Raw genomic sequence first — 24,663 nt, forward strand, 5'->3', positions numbered from 1 at the left:
GACTGTGTCCAAGTTCTCTTCGTAACAGCTACATAACTTTTTTATTTAGACATTCAAGGCGGCTGGGTTCCCCATCTTTCCTATGACAGTGCACAAAGCATTTTCCTAATCAAATGCCTGTAAGGTGACAGATAAGGTGCCTCTCATACTCGTCAGTGAGCATCTTTGCCCTGTAGAAACCTGCAATGAGAATCAGAGTACATGACAGATGAGTCAGCTTTTCTTTTGGAATGGAGGACAAAAATGAAAGATTGAATAATTTATTTCCCATAGTGGTTGCATAACTGTGTTAAGAACACACATTGGCCGATTCGCTAACCTTGAAACCCACTTACGAGTACTACTAGTACTAGTATTACTTTATTATGCATCTAGAATTAGCATTTAAAAAGTCCTCTGTAAAAGGAAAAGAAACTGTAAAAAGAAAGAGCAGGAGTGGGCTGAACTGATGTGTCTGATCTATGTCTCTGGGTATATCCTGATAGAAAATACTAACGAACATAACTGTCTGTGTGTGTGGCTATGCGGCCGACATTAAAAAAAAAAAAGAAAAGTACAAAAGCAATCATACACATGTCATTTGTCACGTCTGGTCAGTCATGGCTGTTTTGTGTCTAATTTTGAGATGCATACAAAATGGCAGACTAGAGAAGATGCATTTAAGAGGTAATTGGACTTGCAAACCACCGCTCCTTCAGCTGATGATTTACTGCGGCATCGTACTAATGAATGTCCCTGCAGGGTTGCAAAGTTTCAGCAGTGTCCACCCATAGAGATTGCTTGCATCATGACAAATTTCCTCCAAGATAGGGGTCTTATCTCCAATGTCTCTGCAGGTCAGCAAAACTTTCACAGTTGAGAGAAGCAAAGCTCTGCACTGCAATGGACAGCAGCACCACGACCCAGAGTTTAAACCGCTCCCCCTGGCCTGATCCAACTGCCAGCTACACCACTTTGTTTGAGCAGCTCCGCATTTAATTTCTACCCAACACTGTGAGATCCACTACCAAGGTCATGTTGCAGTTGTAGTACATGGTGGAAAAACTGCGTGTGTGAGTGGTATGTGTTGGAGTTAAGTGTGCTGAGGCATGGCTTAATTTCATGGACTCAGTGCAAACATGGCAAGGTCAACATGATGTCATCCAGCTGGCACTGACCAAAGAAAGTCTGAGGTGCTGATCTTTTTCTTTGTACCCCCCCCCTCAACCACCACGTTGTACTGCAGAGAAAAGGCTTTGGGTTGTCCGAAAGCACCTCAGTGCTCTCTAGTGGACGTGCACATGAATGATTGCACGCACATAGACACACGTTTGTTAACATCAAGCACATGCAAGATCCCCTCAAATGAATATGCAAATGTGACTGAGCTGCATGTGTACAAACACAAACAGAGTTGATACGCTGATGTTTGAAGACAGGGAAAATTGGAAATATGCCAGTCCTTTCAAGCCTACACACAGAAGCACACTGCAAACCTCACTGCCAACTATAAGTTGCTGGGGTTTTTTGGGCTTTTATTATCTGCTAAAGTCCATCCTTCTTGAGAATGATTGGAAATCATGCTAGTGGGTAACTGAGGTATCTACAGTAGTAGATCAACCCTCATCTTACTTTGAAGCTCCCAGCTCCCTGAAGTGACGTCGACGCAGCTTTAGCTGCAGAGAAGCTATCAGGCTTGTGTTGATAATAATAAACTCCTGGACTATTTTTAAACTTCCAAATGCATTGTTTGGTGAGTACAGACCATATTTGTACTACTGTAGAAGTTTGGTGTCATGGCATGTGATTTTAGTGTGGTAATTTTGGAGATACGGACCAGGATCCATTAACCCTTGTACGAAGCTATTCGGGATAACTCAGTAACTCAGCTGATGTTCAGCCAATATAAAAAAAACTGCGGGTGGGCTACTTGGCTGGATATCACGGTTCAAATGACCACAGGGTGAATCTACTCCGGAGTATCACTTTAAGAGTTTTTTGGCCTGCAATTACTTTTTCTCCTACACTGAACAGATTTCCCTGTGCTGAGAATTATTACAATTATATTATTATAAAATCTACAAAAACACACTTTACTTTTTCTGAAGTTCAGCCAAAGTTGACATGTTTTTTTTTTGCTTTTATTATCTACTGACGTCCATCCTTCATGAGAATGATTGGAAATCATGCTAGTGGGTAACTGAGGTACTCTATCTTTCCAATAATGAGGTAAGTAGAAAATTAGCTTCTACAAAAAGGTAGGCAACATGAAAACAATATGGCTTTTGTTGAAGGCAGATTTAGCCTTTTCCGGGTCTATACTTACATGCCATATGTACATTAAGAGTTTTTTGGCCTGCAATTACTTTTTCTCCTACACTGAACGTATTTCCCTGTGCTGAGATGGAGGAATTATTACAATTATATTATTATAAAATCTACAAAAACACACTTTCCTTTTTCTGAAGTTCAGCCAAAGTTGACATGTTTTTTTTTGCTTTTATTATCTACTGACGTCCATCCTTCATGAGAATGATTGGAAATCATGCTAGTTGTTAACTGAGGTACTCCAGCTTTCCAATAATGAGGTAAGTTGAAAATTAGCTTCTACAAAAAGGTAGGCAACATGAAAACAATATGGCTTTTTTGGAAGGCAGGGTTTCTCAGGTATTAATAACCCCTGGTATGCTATTACATACCTTTGTAAAATGGGAGAAGAAAAGTGGATTGAATTGAACTAATTTCAGTTCTTTGACTGTCCAAATGATAACACCAAGCCAGAAGCTACAATTCTGAAAGGAAACAAACGTATGAAAGGTGATAATTCAAACCTGGTCCCATTTATACATTTTTTTTAATCAAACAAGAACTTATTTACGAGCAGATTTAGCCTTTTCCGGGTCTATACTTACATGCCATATGTACATTAAGAGTTTTTTGGCCTGCAATTACTTTTTCTCCTACACTGAACGTATTTCCCTGTGCTGAGATGGAGGAATTATTACAATTATATTATTATAAAATGCTTTTTCTGAAGTTCAGCCAAAGTTGACATGTGTTTTTTTTGCTTTTATTATCTACTGAAGTCCATCCTTCTTGAGAATGATTGGAAAACATGCTAGTGGGTAACTGAGGTACTCTATCTTTCCAATAATGAGGTAAGTAGAAAATTAGCTTCTACAAAAAGGTAGGCAACATGAAAACAATATGGCTTTTTTGGAAGGCAGGGTTTCTCAGGTATTAATAACCCCTGGTATGCTATTACATACCTTTGTAAAATGGGAGAAGAAAAGTGGATTGAATTGAACTAATTTCAGTTCTTTGACTGTCCAAATGATGACACCAAGCCAGAAGCTACAATTCTGAAAGGAAACAAAGGTGTGAAAGGTGATAATTCAAACCTGGTCCCATTTATACATTTTTTATCAAACAAGAACTTAGTTGAAGTGCAGATTTAGCCTTTTCCGGGTCCATACTTACATGACATACGTACAAAAACACACTTTCATTTTTCTGAAGTTCATCCAAAGTTGACATATGTGTTTTTTTTTGCTTTTATTACCTGCTGGAGGTTAGATTTCGCTTTGTGCGGGCAATCTATGCACTTCAGTATGCGTGTTGCTTTTAGAATGATCACAGACATAAATTTAATATTTTTTTGTTTCCAAAATGCAGGAATTTTCATCAGTTTGGTGGCAATCCAAGTGAAGCTTTAACTCAAATGGACAATGAGTTAGATTGTGCCATAACCACACTGGCAGCACAGCAACGCGGTGGAGTCTATAACTGTACCGTTGAAAAAGCACATCAGCTGGTGCAGGTGCTGGATGACCAGCTCAGAACCATCCATCTCCACAATACTGATTATACAAATGTAATAAGGTTCATTTTAAAGTGATGAATAATGTCTGTTAATTTGCTTAATACATTGAATTCCAGGCAGTGCATTACCCAATAGATGATTGCAGGTAAATGTATTTGTTCATTTTTGACACATTTACCCCATCAACAACTGATGACACTATAAATCTGGATCACTCCGAGAGGTTGTCCCAAAATCCAGGTGCTGCCCTCCTCACATCAGCAAGTATTAACCATTTAAGAGATATACTTCCTCCTCACCAATTGTCATCACTTCCTGCTGGTTTATGAACCAGTGACAAGAAAAGGAGTGGACGTAGATACAGACTCAAGACTTGAGATTCTGTAACAATTAATGGTATGAGGCATATAATGTGTTTTTTTTATATATCAAAGCATATTAATCTATTCTGGACCTCCAATTATAATCAGAGTTGTAAAATGAGCCCATTATACAGTCTTTAACACATCCCACACATTAAAAATGTATTAGATATCATAGTCCAATAGATTATTTAAACCATTTACATATAAACTTGCAATAGTTAATATAGTTTTAGCAACAGAGTCCATGACAAGACTAATTTTGTTATGACCTTTAAAGAGCAAAAGTCATCTTCAACTCTTTCATTTAGCGAGACTTGTCTTATTTTTATTGAAATGATTTAAAACTCCAACAGCAAAGCCAATCAAAAAAGAAGCAGAAGTTGAAACTTCAAACTTTTTATACTTCAACTGAGGAGATAAGCCGTCTGAAAGCATTGGTGAGCTTAAAAAAAAAAAAAAAGGCACCAATCAGCTCAGTATTCATTCCCACAGATTTCAGCAGCTGAACAAGTCTCACTCCTATCCCTTGAGCCAATTCAGGCCACTGAGCATGCCGGAGCTTCAATAAACCACAAACAGGGCCTCTCATGGCACTGATAATCTGCCTGTACATACCTCTGAACACACACACACACACACTGATCCACAGCTCAGAAACAGTAGGAGAGGGGTGCAGAATCAGGGTGGAATTCACACTTCAGCTGTCAGTTGGAGAGGTCAGTGGAGGGGGGTGGAGATGAGTGAGTATGGAGGTTTCAAGGGATAAGTGGGTTCAGTGAGAAACTGCTCCTCTTTGCCCTTTCATGGCGAATCATATCCCATTAAGTGGGTTTTGTCCTGTGATGAGGATGCTGCTGGCGCTCCTCAACAATCCCATTACAGATCATAAAAGGGAGCCGGGGATGTGGCCTGAGAGCACTCAGGCTGCTCCTCCAAGGCTGCCAAGCTCCTTGTGTTTGGTGACAGTACCACATCTGTTAATGGCTTTCTAACTCATAGTGAATGTTCTGACCATTTCCTTCAGACTCCGTGTTACCTTTTTGATGTTTCATACTGGCTTGATTAAGCTCAGATGTGAGTACGACTTAAGTTGTGGGAAAGCCAAGGACAATCTGACAAAGAAATGCTGAGTGCTTCACTAGACTGGAAAGACCATTGGTGTGTTATTCTGCCCATAAAATGCTTTCTTTATACATGCTTCCCTTTTTTTGTGCGGCCATCTCTTCAGATTTCTAAATATTGTTAGAAATTAAGTAAGAGGCTTGAAAGTCTTTCCAGAACCTTTTGGGAAATACAGCACTCTCCTATCTGGATCTTTACACCATTGTCATTAAAGCTGTAACCAATAGGTGAAAGTGCATTCCATTACCTTTTTAAAGGGTCACTTGTGATACGCAACCTTGAAAGAAGTCACCTGTAATAAACAACCCTGAAAGAATTTTAATTAACTCCTCTGCACTTCTTGCTCCTCCCGGTGAACATGTGTGTTTCAGAATGATCCTGGAAGCTTAACCGAATCACTACTAAAAAATAATGATAACGTATTGTATTAATTTGGTATATTTCTCCCAGCAGATAGAGAATAAAGGTGAGCTAAAGCTACTACAGCAGGTTATTGTTGTCTTGCAACTCTACTGATTAGTATTCACCAGTGGTGGGTGGTCATGGCCAGCAAGGCCTTCTCTGCTGGCCTAAACAATATCATAAGCACTAACTTATATCTACAACCTAATTATAATATTTGTTCAATGAAATACCACATCTGAACGCACAACACGTGGAACCTTGAAGAAGATGGGCTGCAGCAGCAGGAGACCACACCGGGTGCCGCTCCTGTCAGCTTACAACAGGAAACTGAGGCTACAATTCACACAGGCTCAGCAGTACTGGGCAGTAGAAGATTGTAAAAACGTTGCCTGGTCTGACGAGTCTCGATTTCAGTCGCAGTTGAATTAGTGGGGAAACAGAAAAATTACATTTCTGCTAGTTCCGCTAACGGGTTAAATTAAATTTTGGGTAGTCCAGCTACTGGGTTAATTTGTTTAATTTAGAGACCCTCTAAATTTAATTTAAACAAAATAACTGAAATTTACCCTTAAATTTACCGTTTTTTACGCCAAATGAGCTTTGCAAGCGCGGCGCAGAAAATCGCAAGTGCGTAGCGCTAATTGTTGAGGATGTGCACAAGGGATGCTGTAAGTATTATAAATTTTATTTACATACATACATATAAATATTAAATTCTAAATATAAATGATGAGTCATTCTTAATATGCAAAATGCCTCTTATAATTCGTTATTAGTAGGCTATTTGATGACTAATGTGGGGGGGGTGATGTGTCTGCATGACCCTCAGAAAGTATTTAGTCGCGCCCCTGGACATGGGTAACATGATGTAACTTTAGTTTAAAGCACAACAGTAACCCATCTCTTTGATCATTATCATGGCCTGACTTTTTAGATTGTGTGATTTGATCTAACTTTCAGCTGCCGTATTACAGTTTAAAATGTTTTCTTGCACTATATACTGATATTACTGATGTCAGAATTGTATATTCAGTGTATTTCTTTGCTTAAGAGTTGTGTCACCTTTTGCTTGCAAAGGTACAAAAGTTCTAAATTGGACCCTTGCTGGTATCCTGGCATTTAAATTGGCAAACTCATACAAAAACAAATATGCAGACACAGTGTGGAACTTCCACAAAAGGTGCGACCACTGATTTATGCATGTTATTTACTTTCTCATTATGGAAGTGGAGCATCTTCAGCTCATGTACAGAGTGCATTACTCTCCACATCTCACTCTGAACTCAACTCTTGTACCAAGGCCTCTTAAAAGCATCATCATTAATCAACCAGGCAGCTTGCAGTTTTTTGAGAAAATAAGCAAGTGACATAAATAACTAAAACAAAGAAAAAAAGGAGAAATGTCAGTGCTGAATTTAGAGGAAATGGCAACCAAAGTTACCTTGAGTCCAGCTAATTTACAAAACAGTGACACAAGCATCAACTGCAATCAGGGTAATTAACATTTGCAAAAGGTGTTGGCTTCTGTTTACATTGTCAAGGTGTTCATCTGTAGCTTCCATTTTGGCAAGCTTTGCACACCTTTTAATATTTAAGTATGACTGGCTGCAGAACGCTAACAGCTTGTATTTTCGGGCAACAGTTGTGCTCCCCGAGCTCTTGAGATGGAGCCAAAAAAATGCGAGGGCCTATTCGCAGGCCATACATTTCAATAGCTCAGGCAGCCAAATTAGTGATATCCTCACTTCCTTCAAGTCAAGATGAATCAGCCGTCTCATTACCCGGACAGCAGCCCTGTTGAGTGTGACTGTCAAATGAATCTGAGCGAGTTCAGGGGGTCTCTCATTAAAATGCATTCATTTCCAACTGTCTGCAATGGACACAGCAACACAGGACTGTCGTTTCCGTTGGAAGTAAAACTGCTATGTTTGCAATACTTCATGTGGGTCTATAGTGAATACAGCATTAAAATGTCTGTGGTGACATGGAGGTAATTATATCATTTCTCTGTACTCAGCTCAGTCAAGCAGCACTGATTTTTGAGCACTGAAAATGGCAAAAAGATTAGTGGTTGTACTACAAATGCTGCTGTATGAATACCTCGTTATTCACACTTGCAAAGAGGAATGATTCAAGATCTCACTCAGTGATGAAGACTGTAAAGCTGTGGCAGGGCAGTTTCTTCCTTTCAATTTGAATCCATTACTTTGTCTTCTTCTGCCATGAAATGAAACCTAGTTAGGGTCCAAACACAGAGACACATGCACTTGACAATGCTCAGTGTAACTTACAGTTTTGATCAGTGGGACCATGTCTCATGGGTTAGCCAAGCTGTCACAACATACTGCCAGCTCCTTGAGTGAATTGATCATAGAAATGCATAAATAATAAAGTGGCATGTCATTCTGACTTCCCATTGATTCCCCCATTAGCAGCTGATTGATACAAGCTTTAAATGTCAGGAGTCCAATTGATTATGTCGACTGCACACACTCAATTGCAATGTCATGTCACTTTTCCTGTGACACTGCAGCCTTCCACCTGGAAGGACTAAATTAAAGGTCAACAGGTGCGTTGGGTCATTGTGCTGCATTTAGACTCCATTAACTGTTCCTGCTTTGAAAGGTTTATGGGTATCGAGACCAGAGGGTTCAGCATGCCAAAATAAAAAATAAGAAAAACGCCATCTGCACTCTGCAGCCACTAAAATGGCTGGGCTTTATTTTTAAAAAGGAGTTTAGATTGTTTGAAATTAGTTGGATGTCTGGATGTCAGACATGACAACAACTAGGAGGAAAAACAAAATTCTTTTAAGTTTACTGTAATCATATAAATCTGCTCCTGGTGCATCTTTGGAGGGGAAGATTTACTGGTGCGAGAGCAGTCGCACCCTCATCACTTGACTTTTTCATTCTGAAATGCGAGGTCCACATCTCCATCATCAGATTCACAGTCCAACATGCACTGATCCTTCGTTGCCTTGGTTGTAACATTGTGGAGTCTGGGTCTGCGTGCCAGGCATTCCTTATTTATGGTTGTTTCACACCTTTAACGACACTCCCTTCCCCTCTCTTCCTTCATCAGATCTAAATCGTATGATGCCCATTGAGTCTTACAAAAGGGCACATCAGCTGTAATCAAACCCACGTAGTCAACTTTAAACAAATATTTAAATTTCTCAGGTAACACAATTTGTCAAATGCCAGCACGGTTTTTGTTACAAATGTTCTAGTGGAAAAATGGCAGATATTTTGGTTGGTTTCATTGCAGACTAAAGTCTACACTTTGGGCCTTCTCATTATAGTAAAGCTGTAAAGATTAACCAGTGAGTGCCAAATTTAATTCTGAGTTCTCATTTTTTTAAATGACACTGTTACACTAACCTCTGGATCAAATAAAATGTACCATAAACCAGCGTCTAGTTTCTACTCACAAACAATGTGCCCTTCTCAAGTCTAATGGCAACAGTGGTTTACATGTCCACCAATGTGCTTGTGAAATGTCTAAATGTCGGATGACCCACGTAAAAGCATTTAGAATTTATAAAGAGAGAACATTGGACAAAGGTCTGTTGAGGATCGATCAAGTGCAGCATTGGCACAACAAAACTTAACATATCGTGAATCCATCAAAGGTAAAACAACTAACCCAAAGAGAAACAGCAATACACCAGATAAAGACACTGGAGACTTTTTCCAATTAGGCAATCATAGAAGGTAATGCTTAATTCAATGCTGAAATATTTACAAATTAAATTAAATTAAATTAAATTAAATAAATAAAATTACTTTGCAAACGCTAGTCTCATCTATAAGTGCTTATCTGGCCAAACTACTTTGGTTTTCTCTCCACTACAGGTCTTTGATTTGTCAACCAGAAGTACCACTGCAGGAAACATTAACAAAAACCTTTACAAATTAAAGTTAAAAGAATTTAGATTTTTCATGCTAATCCAGCATGTAATTATGTATGAAGGTGAATTATGTACATTATGCGCCAGTGTTTGGGTGAGAACAGGTACTTTAGCTGGTTTTATTCTTATGAAATAAAGAATATGTGCGAATGTAACATTATGCATATGCAAGAAGACCACATTTTAAATAGAATTACATAGTTATATTCTGATGGAAAAGTTTAAAAAAATATGTTTGTTGGGTTTTTTTTTTTTTAAACAGGTCTTCTAGGGACAAGGAGGATATTAGAAATTAAACATAACCACAAATACAGGGATACATTGTATTGGATGATAAAGGTATTTGTCCCCATCAAATAAACAATAAATCAAATGATATTTTGGGACATTTATACAGATTAACTAACAATTAACTAACAAAAGAGTGCCCGACTTTTATATCAAAATAAAGACGAACAAGAACTACAAAAAGCATTTTTTCCTTTGCTATAAAGTACTAAAAACTACTTATTTCCTGGTCTTTCATTACTTATACGGCCATGCCGCAGATAGGATTGTTTTAGTTTAGAGTGGAATATGAATATATTATATACAACACTTTACAACTTATTGTGACATAGATATCAGGTCTGTTTTAGGTGACAACACTGGGGAGAAACACAGCAGTGATGTCAGAAAGTGGTCGTTTCTATTAAAACGAATGAGATTTCCTACTATTCTGCACTGTCTCATGGACGGGGTATGTGTCAGCACCATGCATGCGTGCATGCATGACCTCTTTTTCCTCGCTGAAGGATTGGTACATCCTCCTGGAGTCAGGGATTTTAGAGAGCAGTGTGCAGTGTCTGAGGCAGCAGGGCGACCAGTAAATCCCTCCACATTGCTGGAGGGCCTGCTGCTTTAACAGCAATGTCTTGTTATCAAACACAAAAGGTGCGACCTTTGGGATCGGAGGATTTGGAGTCGAGTAAGGGCACTCCTGACTGAGCAATGCTGCATAACTAATGTAATAAGTTATTTGCCCAACACCGTACATCAATTTGTAAGGCATATTGTTGCCTTCGCTCCATTAGACCATAGTTTTGATCGCACCTAATGATCTTGAGGTAAATCTATTTGTATAATAAATGTAATTAGCAGCATACAATGGAATGGGTAGACATGGTTTCTAATGCCACTGGGTCTGTAGTGTATATCAATGATGTGGCAGAGGACAGGATGAAATGGGAAGAGAACAGAGGTGTACCACCCACTCAGATTAAGCAAATAGCCCATGCGGGGGAGCTTCACACTTCAGATGGCAAATGACCCAAAACTTACTGTGAAAGCAGTCCAGAGTCTTATCGTTCTGCTTTCTGAAGACAAAGCTAAAAATGCAGAGCAATCCACCAACGGTGAACAACTGAGAAACCAACTTTAGACACAGTTTCTCTGCAAAGGATTTTTGTGCCTTATAAGAACATTTTGGTTATGATTAGGTCAATTGTTCATATTCTGCTTAAGCAGTTGAAAATGAAGTTTCTGCATATGAACTGTAAGCATAGTTATACAACTTTAACTTTCATTAGTTTTTGTAAACTGCAGTTAATAATAGCACATATGGTTATGTTCTTGTCACACCATTCTAACAGGAGAGGACTGATTAACAGACATGACACCATGAAAATGCATTTTATCATATGCTGACTTCTTCAATTCTGTGTTAATGTCATATCAGTCAGATCAGATCTTCAACCGCAATCACTAGAAAAAAAAACTGGGCTTAAAAGTAGTCATTTATTATCTGGAACTCAACTCTTCAAACAAATGACATCACTCATGTCCACAGTCCTTTTCAATATGGATTTAGAGCAGCCAAATCTGAGGGTTAGCGAGCCTAATCTGCTTTTTTCCACGTTTACCAACATCATAATCACAAAGCCTATCCACATCTCGCTGCTTAACCCAGTTGCACTCGAGCTTCAGCTTACAGACAATTGACCTGATGTGCTCCCTCAAGATTTTCCACTGGGGAGCAGAAACTTTGAGAAAAATACACCACCACAGAGAACATTTCAGAAAACATCCTTTTGGAATGTGAAATGTTGATACGAGGAAGACCCAAAACACTCCAACCTGATGACACACTGGTTTCCACTTACCTTATCACCGCGGTTGTATGGAAAGCTTTTCTTCCCTTCTTGCTAAATCCTCTCTTCAGATACCTAGGCCCATGTTCAATAGTTTTTGCCTTTGTGCGTTTGGGTTTATCTGGAAGATCGGGGTTTAACGCGGCCTATGTCAGAGCTGCATTCAGTCGGACCACTTCTGATTTTTGTGCCGTCTCTTTTGCCCACCGCCAAATAAAGCTTGTGCAGCTTTTTCCCTACAAATGGTTCCATTTCCACCAAATGTAACTCTTTGTAATGGGTAAAACTGGGATTCTGTCCATAGAGCCCTTGCTCAAAGGGTCCGAGGGTCGTCGGTTTGTTTTGTGGCAAAATTCACACAAAGCTTTACCTTCCTCTTGAGTCATGAACATTGACCTTTGCTGAGAAAGGCCTGCAGTTCCTCACATGTTCGCTTAGGATCGTTTCTGACAGCCCAGACGAGTCGTCGCCGTTTCCTGTGGGACTTTAGGAAGGTCAGGGTTCACTCATGTTAAAAGTTTTAGCGTAGGGAGCTACAGCTTAAGAAATGGTGCTGGTCACACGTTTGAATCAATTTCCTGCATCTAAAAAAAGGTCTATTCCAGTGATGGGTTAATTGAACGGGGCTGGGAGTAATCAGGCCCGGGTGTGTCCAGCTGTGTACAACCAGTAGCAAAGACAGCTTTTCTTCTTATCTAGTAAAACAAGGGGTATAAGTTTCTTCACGAAGTATTTTTAATATTCATTACATTTATAATTATTTTGATACAATACATGCAATCATTTAAAACTTTGTTTTATTTTAATCTATGTTTTGGAAGACATTATTTAAATATTTAACCATTAAATATGAGACATATTAGAACTAGCTTCGAATAGTGTTGAATATCTTTTAACAATCAGTTAAAGTTATATGCACCCCTATGGGCCAATTCCCCTAACTTGTATGTGGATGTGCTGTGGTCCTATTAACAATTCTTTTATTTATTTTATTTTATGTAAAGCACTTTGAATTGTTTGTACATGAAATGTGCTATATAAATAAATTTGATTTGATTAGAACGCCATACCTGCTCATCGACATATTTTTCTAAGCAGCTGAACATGAATTTTTTAATCATTTAAAAAGGCAGAAAATAGTGAAAAAAGACCAATAACGAGATCCTAAAACCTAAAGAAGCATCCAACAGATGAATAATGTGCACTATTTATTAAAAGAAAAAAAAGCACACAGGAAAGAGCACGTATTCTCGACATTATCAATTCCAACTTATCGTTTCAGCTGTAATTACAGTTGCGTTTGTCAGTAATTTCAATTTGAAGGCTTCTGAATTTATCCAAGCAATTTCAGTTGCATGAATGCACATAATTATTACTCCAAAAACAAGTCAATCATTTTGATCTAAGACATTAATTGTAACAAACTCATTTAGTTATAAATGAAAAAAGTAATAATTAAATTAGGTGTTGTAGCTCCCTTTGTTTGAATTCTGAAAACTTCTCCTGAGCCTGTTCCCCCTCCTACTTTGTCAAAAGACAAGTTACAGTAAAAGCATTTGGAACAAGGACAATTAAGTTTATTCATTTTTTTAAGGAGCAACCTCTTTAAAAAAGAGACTCGAGGAACATGCTGTAAACAAAGTACTGAGCGTGTAATCAAACTTAAAAACACGCTTCCTGTTGACTTTCTTTATGATTAAGAAGACATGCTGAAGAAATGCTGCCTTTGCCCAACAAGTCGAGCACCCACACTCCAGGATTACGTTTAAAGCCTGAAAGGGAAAGAGAGGTTGCTCAAAAGAAATTCATGAGCGTGTGTTTGCGTCTGGGGCAGATCTGAGGGGCAAACATGAGAGGAAAAGCTGGAAAGTACACAGATGCTCCTCTCAATTGTGATGACTTTTCTTCATTTTACTTTGGGGGGGTTCAGTCTCATTCTGTTCTGCCTGTTTACAAAGACACACTTTGCTAATGGTGCGGTGAGAAAACATCTCCACGCGCTCAGTGGAAGGTATCTGCTGGTTAATGAAGCGGCGGCCCCCGTTTCTCCAGCTTCCAGTGCTCAGATCATTTAATGACTCTTCCGTAGCCTATTTATGGCACCACTTGGAGAACATAACAGAGGTTAATAAAGCAGAGGTGAGCACTTTATCACACCTGCAGAGCATTGTTTTTCTCTCTCGTACTGTAACACATGATAAGTATTTCTTATTAATGATGTCACCCATAGGGCCAATGAGACAAGTTAGTATGAATTTACAGAGCAGTTTTATGCTTTGATTCCAGCGGGCGTGCTTGCCTAGTGGATTTTTTTTTTTCCATTTTAATTACCTGCGTCTTACTGCAGGCTGGAAAACACGTGTATCATGTACAGTATACAGAAACATGTCGAACAATGGCAAGTCAGGAGTATAAAAATGGTAAACAGGTAGACAGACAATACACATTAGACCCTTGGGCCATTCATTCTGTATGGTGGATGGAGTGTTTAACACAGGGAAGTGTATGAGTGTGTGTCGGTAGTGCAGTATTACTCCTATGGTCAGAACATAAATCTGTTGACAAGCTCACAATATGAGGGAGCACCATTTCCTGCTCACCATCCTCTGTTACCTGGACTTACCGCCATGGTTACCTGGAAACCTTTCATGTTTGGCTAAATGACTTGCCCCACTTTTTTGGCCCAGATACTCAACCTATTCAGAACTTCAAAAAAAGGATGTTCAGCTCTGTGATTATGTTCCATAGAAACTGGATGAGACATGATTTCACATGTTTTTCCAGCAGCAAGTGCCTAAACAGAGGATTCGATAGGCTTGTATGCAGGGTTCCTGATGGTTTATGCGACTGTCGACATTTGATTGACTGAGTTGGCTGGTGGCTACATACTCTCTGTCCAGAGGATGTGTCCCAAAAACATCCCAAACAGAAAAGAATAGAAAATACAAGCAAAGTACTACACATATAAATTCACCTCCACACACTATCAGTGGGTCATAAAACATGATTATCGGGAGTTATTCTAGCACGAGGCCATGTACTGTTGTTTGGAATATTATACTTAGTCTACCTTTAACATTAGGGATAGGGATTATGAATCCATTGTTTCAGTGACATCTCCTCAAAAATGTTGACAAACAAGTGGGTGTGTGTGAAGTGTGTTTAGGGATTGTGTCCGTTTGTTCATCACCAGTGAGTCAACACAGCAGTGCCTTGTAGAAACACATAATCTAATAATCGTTTATGACAATAACCGAGACTGCAAATATCCAGCAGAGTAATCTGGTATGAAACATTGGGCATTCAGAGTGAGGCTCACAGAGTCGTTGGAGTCCACCCATAGTGTCTAGACTTTCGTCAATTGTTGCTCATGACAATTCACTTTGTTCCCTTCTGGACTCTGTACAGAAGATGATTAAGTCAAGGATGCTTACCAACGGCATAGGAGATTTGCCAAAACTATGCAGAACTCCATGCAAAATATTCAGACGACTGAGCAATCTCCATGATAACTGAGCTGTGAGATTTGCTTCAAAGCTCAGAGAAAGTTGACAAGTTGCTGCTGAATAACAATTATCTCTCTGAATATACAACTCTCAAGGCCAACAAAGAACCTTCCGTGTTAAAATGGAATTGATTTAATCAAATTCACCCTTTTATTTGAAGGTTCGCTTGAAAATGTCAAGCCAAGTAATATTATTTCTGACAGTGTGGAGAAGACTGGGAGCTCTCACTACGGATCACCTCTCTTCCACTGGATAACTAATACTGATAGACAACCTTTTATTTTCAGATTGACACTTACATCTAATTATACAGGCGCCAAATCGCTTGACCTCTTTCTTGATGCAGTGTGCGAAACAGTGTTAATGATTCTGACAGCCCACCATCACTTTCGGTTTTATTTTTTACAACTCTAATCAGAAAAACCTTTTATTTTTGTTCATTATCTTCAGGTAGTGTGAAAGACAGGAATTCTATTTGTTACAGTTTGGTTTAGAAGACATTTAAGACATTGATCCTAGTTTCTGTCACATATTTGGGATGTGATGATAACAATTACAGTTACTTTAAACATCAAGTGAAACCCCAATCCATAACCTTCATATTGCACAATAACAAATTTGACAAATAGCTATTTTATTTATACAAAATATCAAACAATTCAGTGCTTACATCTAAATTTTAAGACCTCTCTTACACTCCATTTATACACTTTTGTGTTGTTATTAAATGTCTTTCATGATTCACACATAAAAAACCTTGAGGGCATCTGGCATAAAGTTTATTTATTAAATGATAGATTGACGAGAGCATAAGATATTAGAGGTGAAGAACGGAGAGAAATTGTATAGAAAATTAGCACTTTCAGTTTGGTACTGAAGATATTGAGGAGCAAATGTTAACATTTCAGACACAATGACAAGTCAGTGTGAGGGAACCAAGATATTGACAAATCCCAGACATATCTGTTAGATAATATTGGGGTCACAGGATCCTTCAGAAAATAGTGAAACTGTCATGTACATTGGCTGTCAACATTTGGCCCCGACGGATGTTAATCCTTCATACAGCATCTTTGCAGTGGATTTGTAACATTCATCAATATAAATAACATGCAACATGTGTTTCTTTCAGAGTACAGCTAACATATTTGGATGTTTATTCACATTAATTTATATTCTTTTAGTAGATGCTTTGATCCAAAGTGACTTACAGGTTTCAAGATCCAGTGTCTTGCCTGGAGATACTTTGACGTGCAGAGTGGGAATGCAGAAGTTTGGGATGAGACCAGCATCCCTCCAAGTGAAGTTTAAGCACTCTGCCTCCTCAGCTACAGCTGCTTTTAAAACTTAATGAAAAAGCGCATTTCCAGGCCTCTGAAATCTGCAAAGACTTTACAGACACTTCGAAAGCCCGTCAAAACTGGGATACTTGAGACCACATAAACACCCTCATTAACAGGGTTTGATCAGCACACAGTCGATTCATTTCAGTCAGAGCTGCTGCATTCTAATGCCTTTACCTTTAGTGTTCATTAATGTGTAAAGAAAAAACTCTTCCATCCATCAGCAACACCCACTTCATCCTGTTGCTGGAGCTGATCCCAGCTGACACCGAGTGGGACGAGGGTTACATCCCTGGACAGGTCTCCAATTAAGTTATCCATATCTGCTTATATTACTGATTTATCATCTGTAAAACACACCGGACACATGTTTCATGTGTAGTGATCCAACAAATGTTTGACATTTCTTTCTCCATTTTCTGCAAATGACATGTGGTTAACTTCACCAAAATGGCTGCCATATAGTCTGCTTATAAAGATGACAAAATTCAGTATATTATTTGTTCCTGACTTCCAAGATGGCTCACAATGATGTCATTGGTAAGTCTAATTGTTCTAATATTACCCCGCTGTGGTTAGGGTAAAACTAAATATACAAAGACTGACAGAAGTAGAGAAGTCCAGTGATTTTTAACCAGAAAATGATGCTCTAAAAGAAAAAAAAATCCAGCTGAGGCTACCGCTGAAAAACATGACATAATCCTCTGCTGTCTTCCCACCTGCAAACAGTCATCGCTGTGTTGGGTGGAGGTGCCTGCTGAGACCTGCCATTGGCTGTTATGTCCATGAAGAATAAAAGATCAACTCGGCCCTATTTTTATCTTTTTAGTTGTTGTTTTTTTTTTACAAAACAACTTGGTTTGTGAACATTATGGTAGAGTCAGCGGATCTTCCCTGTCACTGGTGGTTACAACATTAACCACTTGATTATGTAATTACCAAAATGTGAGGCAGAAAAGCAAACACCTTTGTCAAGTTCCTTTTCTCGTGAATTCCAAAATAATTGCAGTAAGAAAGGGGTTCTAAGAGATAAGAATATAATAAAACAGATGACATCTTGAGCCATCCCAGTCAAAGAGTTACCATTTTACATGTGTGAAATCCACAGATACATGTAATCGTCCTGTTGAGTTTTTTTTTTGCCATGCTGGCATTACATATTGGTTTGTGAAGTTCCCTTTTGGGTGTCACCATCTTGGTCTCTTTAAAGCATGAAGAGACCATGTCTGCACCAAAGATTTGGAGGTGGAGACTGATACTTGAACAAGACCAGACAAAAATACCTCTCTCTGAGGCATCATATCTATTCGATGATGTAGTTATTTTTAGAGGAAACACCAGCCTCTCAATTGAGAGAATGAGAAAACTTAGTATTTCATGAAAAGCGTGGACAGTTTAGTGTGGAAGCCTCACTGAGCCCAAGCTAAATTTGAGTCTACTCTCATTTGTGGAACTACACTTTAACTGTACGACTGTTTTCGCTTCTCTTTTAGTTAAGTCACACCAGAAATAATGTCATAAGTACATTTGCCCACTTGTCCAAAATGTAGTAGTGTCACAGGGGTTGGAAACTGTGGGATGGTAACAAGTCCAGAGGCTGTTATTTTTTGTAGGGCAGTATTCATGTGACATGACAGGAATTATGAAACATGAAAGCAAAAAGGTTAAACTGTAAACACATAACTTTTGAAGCTGTCTAACCATGCATTTTGTAACATGTAGACCAAACCTTGTTCTTTTAATTTGAGCCATTTTGCAGGTGAGAGAAGAGGAGAAAAGTAAAAGAATCACAGGTGCGAGAAGAGTAGAAAACAACAATGAATGTTCACAAACCAGGAATAGATTGCACAATCTGCCTTCCTTCATCCCCTCCAACCTCCTTATAAGCGTTGGTGACCAAATAAACATGAGAACGGTGTGGAAAGTGGATGTCCTCATTGTGAAAAGTGTATGGAAACATTAGCTTGTGTCTGTGTGAGGATCCTTTACAGTGAAACTGTAATGATTTGCATTGTATACGATCAATAAAGAGTCTACAGCCACTGTTTTTTTCCCAAACAGCTTTGTCATACAAATATTGGGAGTTCCTTTGGTGGCATCTCTTCCTCAGTGCTGGTCTATGGGGGAAATTTTGGGTCAAATTGATCGAGATATATGTGAGTAAAAATTAATATAAATATGAACGAATTTATAAATGTATATATAATTAATATAAATATAAAAATGTGACACACAAATAAATGTATATATGTATATAAATATACATAAATTTGTAAATATATTTTCGAGATTTTAAAATAAATATGCTTGACTTTGTGTGTGCAGTCTGGCAGTCTGCATTTGTGGATCCAGTTTTTGCTCTCGTGTCCATGGCGTAATTTTGACACACTCCTACTGTGCTGCAAGATGCATAAACAAATGCATGCCGATTTGAATGTGAACAGCGGCACAGCCCTCTATTCACGGAGCATCCACCAGATGGCAGTGTGCAAGGCACAGGGCAATGGCAGTGCCTAGCAGTCCAAGACAGAGGCTTTGGACGATCAATATGGAGTCGACAAGTGGAACAACTGGATGGGTATGACTAGCAGTTTAATCATTTATGACTTTTCCTAAATCCCTTTGGCTAGGCAGAATGAAAGGTAAAATGTATTAAACGTATTAGTCCATCTACATCAATGCTAGCTCCAGACCAGCCTTAATGAAGAATACCCTGCTGCATCTTGCAGCACAGTAGGAGTGTGTCAAAATTACGCCATGGACACGAGAGCAAAAAATGGATCCACAAATGCAGACTGCCAGACTGCACACACAAAGTCAAGCATATTTATTTTAAAATCTCGAAAATATATTTACAAATGTATGTATATTTATATACATATATACATTTATTTGTGTGTCACATTTTTATATTTATATTAATTATATATACATTTATAAATTCGTTCATATTTATATTCATTTTTACTCGCATATATCTCGATCAATTTGACCCAAAATTTCCCCCATACTGTTCTCTCTTAGTGGGGGAAAAAAAAAGAAAAAGTTGGATTTCACCACCAAAAATGCATAGATCACAGTTTGGTTTTAAAATACACGTTTTTCACAACTCTGCATGTTGAAAAGAGAAAAACACGGATAAACGCCTACCTGGTGTGTTCCTGTGTAGCAAAAAAAAAAAAAAAAAAAAAGCATGGGTACGTGATGCGTTGGAAGTGAGATGGCGTTCTCTTGGCTAAAAAATATGTCAATTTTCTTTCTTTATCTTTTTTTGTTCTTACTTCATTTACATAAATGCAGAATGCCATTTCATTCTGCCCACTCGGCTCTATTACAGCAAAAACTACAGATAAGTGACAGATCAAAGGAAAACTTGAGCTCTTGATCAGAGCAGTGAATGGGTCTTTGGTTGTGCTGCGGAGGATACTGAGCTTTCATGGTTTGGATCCACTTGTCACTTTAGAAGGAACGTAAAATGTCAATTAAATCAATATATCAAGGGATCACATTTATTCCATGATGACATTTCTATTCTGTCTCTTCCAGGATGACAATGTCCCCGTGCATATAGGTCACCAGGAGCCTCTGAATGATAAAAATATGAGTAATAATACAATATCAATCATATTTTGTAGCCTTTACAATCACAGGATTTGAACTCAAATGCACATATATGGGAGAATGAAACATGAAATGTAAGATGGGGCTTTATGTTAACATTACCAAAACACTGAATAAGGGAATACATTTTGAAATAATGATGTCCCATCCCTCCAAACAGAGTTCCAGAGACAACATTACAAGCATGGTGGGGTTCCCTGCTGCAGAGGTGGTCCACTAAGGTGCAGAAAACACAGATGTGTATAAAGCACTGTGCAAAAGTCTTTATCTCTTTATATTTTACATCCAAGCAGACAGACTTTTTTTGTAATATTCTAAAGTGGTCTTAAGCAATTATAGTTCTCCAGTCTTTCTGAAGGTCTTTCAAAGTTTTTTTTGGGACAAACGTTTTTTTTTAAATTGCCAAGCCCCTTGACAGTGACCTATGAATCATTCAAGCATAAAAAAGGCACCTAACTCAAAAGATGAATCAGTGTTGGGTCCACACATAACGGACCACTTTGCAAAGAAGAAATCTAAATATCATCTCTAAACATTTTGTTAGTAGCAACCTGTTACAAACACACATAATTTGTTTCAACCGTTTCATTGTATTTTTTAAAAAAAAAAAGCCAAAAACAACACAGTTTGACAGACAGAAAACAGGATTTCTGCAGCAACAAGGTGATTCCCAAAGAGCTGTTGGCTGAAAACTTGGCATATCTCAGCATGGTGTGCAGTGTGTCCTTAAAACATTTGAGGAAACAGGACAAGTGGAGGACAAAAGAAGAAGTGTCAGGCCTAAAGAACTATCTACAGCAGATGAACAGGATCTGAAAGTGATGTCCTTAAGAAAGAGGAAAAAATCCAGCAAAGACCTGACACAGGAGCTGAGAGATGCATCTGGACCTTCAGCTGATCCATCTGCTGTTGGCCCAAGCCTCATCAGAAATGGGCTCCATGAAGGGTGGCTGTCAAGAAGCCGTTCTTAAGGAAGGGAAACAGGGAGAAAAGGCTGAGCTGTGCCAAAGGACACAAGCAGTGGGCTGAAAATCAGTGGCAGCAGGTCTGATGGAGGGATGAATCCTCCCCAGAGCCCGGAGCTCAACATTACTGAAGCAGTGTGGGATCATGTTGGCAGAGAACGGAACAAAAGGCAGCCCACATCCAAAGAAGAGCTTTGGGATGTCCTTCAAGAAGCCTGGAGAACTATTCCTGAAGACTCCTTAAAGAAAGGACAGGAAGCTCGTCTGAGAGGGTTCAGGCTGTGTTGGAGGATAAAGGAACTCAGACCAAATATTCACTGTCATGCTCATTAGAACTGAACAAACTGTTTTTATTTTATTTGCTGTTTTATATTGATGTTTGAACATGTTACAAACTGTTTAAAGACTTGTGCACAGTACTGTACTATATGCAGACTAAAATCATAACGCCTTTAACCAACATAAGTTGTAACTCACCACTAACAGTATATGCAGTCATTGCCTTCAGGGGTTCTGGGTGCATGTTTGTGTGTTTTAATGTGCACACACTTCTGCAGGGGGAGGTACTCTACCCACTTCCAGCCCAGCTAGCCTCTGCGTTGCCTTTGTGTGATAGATTCTGTTGCATTTTTCTGGGCCAGCCTCCCTCATCAAAGTGATTAAGCAATTACACTGATTGTGCCGATGCTCAGAAGAACACGGGAATGGCCCTTGAGTATCGAGTGCTAAAGCTTTCTTGGAGATAACAGCTTAATTTGTGCCTAATCAAAAATAAATCCTGTTTTCTTAAATTTCCAACCTTCCCTCGGCAATGGGGAATTCAGAAGGTAAAAAGAGGCATGCGGAAGTGGAAGGAGTCCAGCTGGGGCCTTCCCTAACTTATATGTAGCATATCGTTGTCCTTAAGCAATATGCATGCTTATTATCAGTAGATGAGGCCTCTCTTGTCCTCCAAAAAACAAACAAAAAAAAAACACTTCCGTACTGAGTCTGAGCCTCTACTAAAATTGTAGAAGCATGTTTGATAACGTAAACAATCCAAGTTTGTTAAACCAACATTCAGTTCATTTTCAGGAACTTCTGTGGCATCAGTAATAAAACGGGAGTCTGATAAGTCCCCCGGGTCAGAGAAGCAGACCTAAACGCGTGAATCCCTGGGTGTTGTTTTCCTCTGACACACACACACACACACAAGCCAATGCCAACGTTTTCTTATCAGACCATCACAAATATCAGCTTATCCTTCTTGTGCTGACATTTCTTTTCCCGCTCATTTCACAGCACAGCACATATGTTTAGATGCGCTGGACTCAACATTCATCACAGCAGAACTGAAATCGCAACCTTGAGCGAACCGAACGTGGGGTGTGAGAGAACATTGCACAAAATGTGAGAGGAAAGGGGAAGGGAGGAGGAGGGACGATATGAACTCACCCCGAGAGGAAATCTGGAGGTACAGGCGGGGGTCTGCAGCTCGTATGGCAGCTGTGTAGCGATCCTCAACCCCGGGCACCTGCGCCTTTTTCTCGGGCATGAGCCGGACCCGGAGTCGGCCCCCCTCTGCTCCCAGCCACCACTGTAAGATTTTCGTGAGGTCCATTTCCAACATGAGCACCGGGGCCTCCTCGTACACAGTCAACCCCCCGCATCCCGCAATGACTAGGTCCTCTCCCATTTCCACCACAACTTGGTTTGATTTCCTGCTCGCTTTCGTTAAGTCCAATTCCAGAACTTTGGACAGCGGCCGCTTGTAGAAGAAGGGGAGCTGTCCATCGGCAGACTTGTTCCCAAGTGCTGAATCCGTAGCCGATTTGGGGTCCACAAAAGTAGATAAGGTTTTCTGCAAAGGTATGCAATGCATTTTCAAGTTTGCACGCACCGTGTAACATCCGGTAAAAGTCTGACAGTCACCATTCAGGGGTCTCTTTATGAACTCCGCCAGATAATTGCGCAACAGAGAGGGGACCGTGAAATCAACGGCCAGGGTTTTCCTTTTGTTTCTGGACATTAGGGTTTGGTTGGAGTCTCTTTTGCCCGCGGTTTCCCCGCTGCTTCCGCCGTTGCTGCTGTTGCTGAAGCCGGCGCTGGGGAGATCCATCCTCGCTGTGGTCCTTGGCGCGGCGCAGTGTAGCCCAGCGAAAAATACCGCAGAACAAACGAGCAAAAACAATATCCGGGCGTCCATGGTACAACAGTTTGAGTATTTCGTTTAGGAAAAACACCTCTAAATCCCCACCTTTCGTGGCTTCTCTATAGCTCTTGTCACATACGCAGCGCAAAATCACAAAGTACAAATCGATGATTTTGCGTGTCCTGCGCCTCCTCGCCGGTGCGCGCCCGTGGCAAGACGAGGAGAACTGTGTTTTACATTCGCTTGCCACTGAAGGTTGCTGTCCTCCTTTCGTTAAATGGAAAAAAGTCTCATTTCCCCGCCTGCTCTTTGCACACGCACCTTCGAGACAATGCCTTTTATCGCCAGTGCAAGCCCAGCGAGACGCTCTCCGGGACGTTGATTTATATGCTGGTCGGGTCCGCTCCGGTGGCTTTCAAAGACTCCCTGTCTCTTGGCACAGTTGTGACGGCGGTACAAGTGGTCTATCTGTCAGCAGGGGGATGCTGCGTCGATCTCTCCACACACAACTAAACCAAGAATTCACAATGAGTTAAAAGCCTGGCGTCCATTAAAGTTTGAAATAAAACCACATACAATTTTGGCTGATGAAAACCTCCTTCGACAGCCTGTCTCGTATACAGTCAGAGTATTTCTGCGCTCCTTTGGTCTGCTCTCTTCCTTTATAGTAAAGTCCAGTCCACTTATGTCAATAGGAGCCGTTTTTCCCTGAAAAAAAAAAAAAAAAAAAAAAAAAAAACATCACTCAGCAGGCAGCGTTGACGCATCTAATGCGCCCTCAGTGCAGCTGTGATGGTGCGTGCAGCCTGTCTTTATTGAAATTAGAAATGCCTGGAGGTGTAGCAAAAGAGCTCCACGCATTGTCCCTCATGATTTCTTACAATGAATCATCGAGCTTTTTACTTGTCCGGAAATTGGATTGGATTGGTCGCTCTCTCCCGGTTATGTGCAAATAAAATAGTTTCAGAGGGAGGCCATTTGGGTTGGAGCCCGTTCGGCTTTGTTGTATCTCATAAGCAGAAGCCAGTGCGTGAAATAAAAGATTGAGAGAGACGTCTCGGCATTTAGCCAGCCCAACACTACTCCCGTAACAGGTAATCAGGGGGTCTGCGTTTGGGGCAGAGGGGAACAAATGCCAGAAAAACGTTCCTCCGCCTCCTCCCATCACCCGAACACACCTTCCCCGTCTTTCTGACTTTAAAAGTTCATCTGGGTAGACATCCGCTAGATGGCGTCGCCACACACCTCCTGATTATTCGCACTCCCCACTGTCACAGACAATTCCATTCATTTTTCTAATTGCTATGGAAGTTTTACACTTTCTCATTAGTCTTATCTAATTGGAGGATTAGGGTCAAGCG

At 39.8% G+C, this 24,663-nt stretch overlaps 1 protein-coding gene across 1 annotated transcript in view; it reads right to left on the minus strand.

Moving 5' to 3' along the window:
- Positions 1-23,996, minus strand: part of alk (ALK receptor tyrosine kinase) — a 476,012-nt gene extending 452,016 nt beyond the window's left edge. Inside the window, exon 1 of the mRNA XM_075488032.1 lies at positions 22,606-23,996. Within this exon, the coding sequence (XP_075344147.1) occupies positions 22,606-23,356 (751 nt within the window). The 5' untranslated portion in view covers positions 23,357-23,996. The remainder of the gene's footprint in view (positions 1-22,605) is intronic.
- Between the last annotated feature and the right edge of the window lie 667 nt (positions 23,997-24,663).

The sequence above is a fragment of the Odontesthes bonariensis genome, chromosome 17 (genome assembly GCF_027942865.1).
Source record: "Odontesthes bonariensis isolate fOdoBon6 chromosome 17, fOdoBon6.hap1, whole genome shotgun sequence".
NCBI lineage: Eukaryota > Metazoa > Chordata > Actinopteri > Atheriniformes > Atherinopsidae > Odontesthes > Odontesthes bonariensis.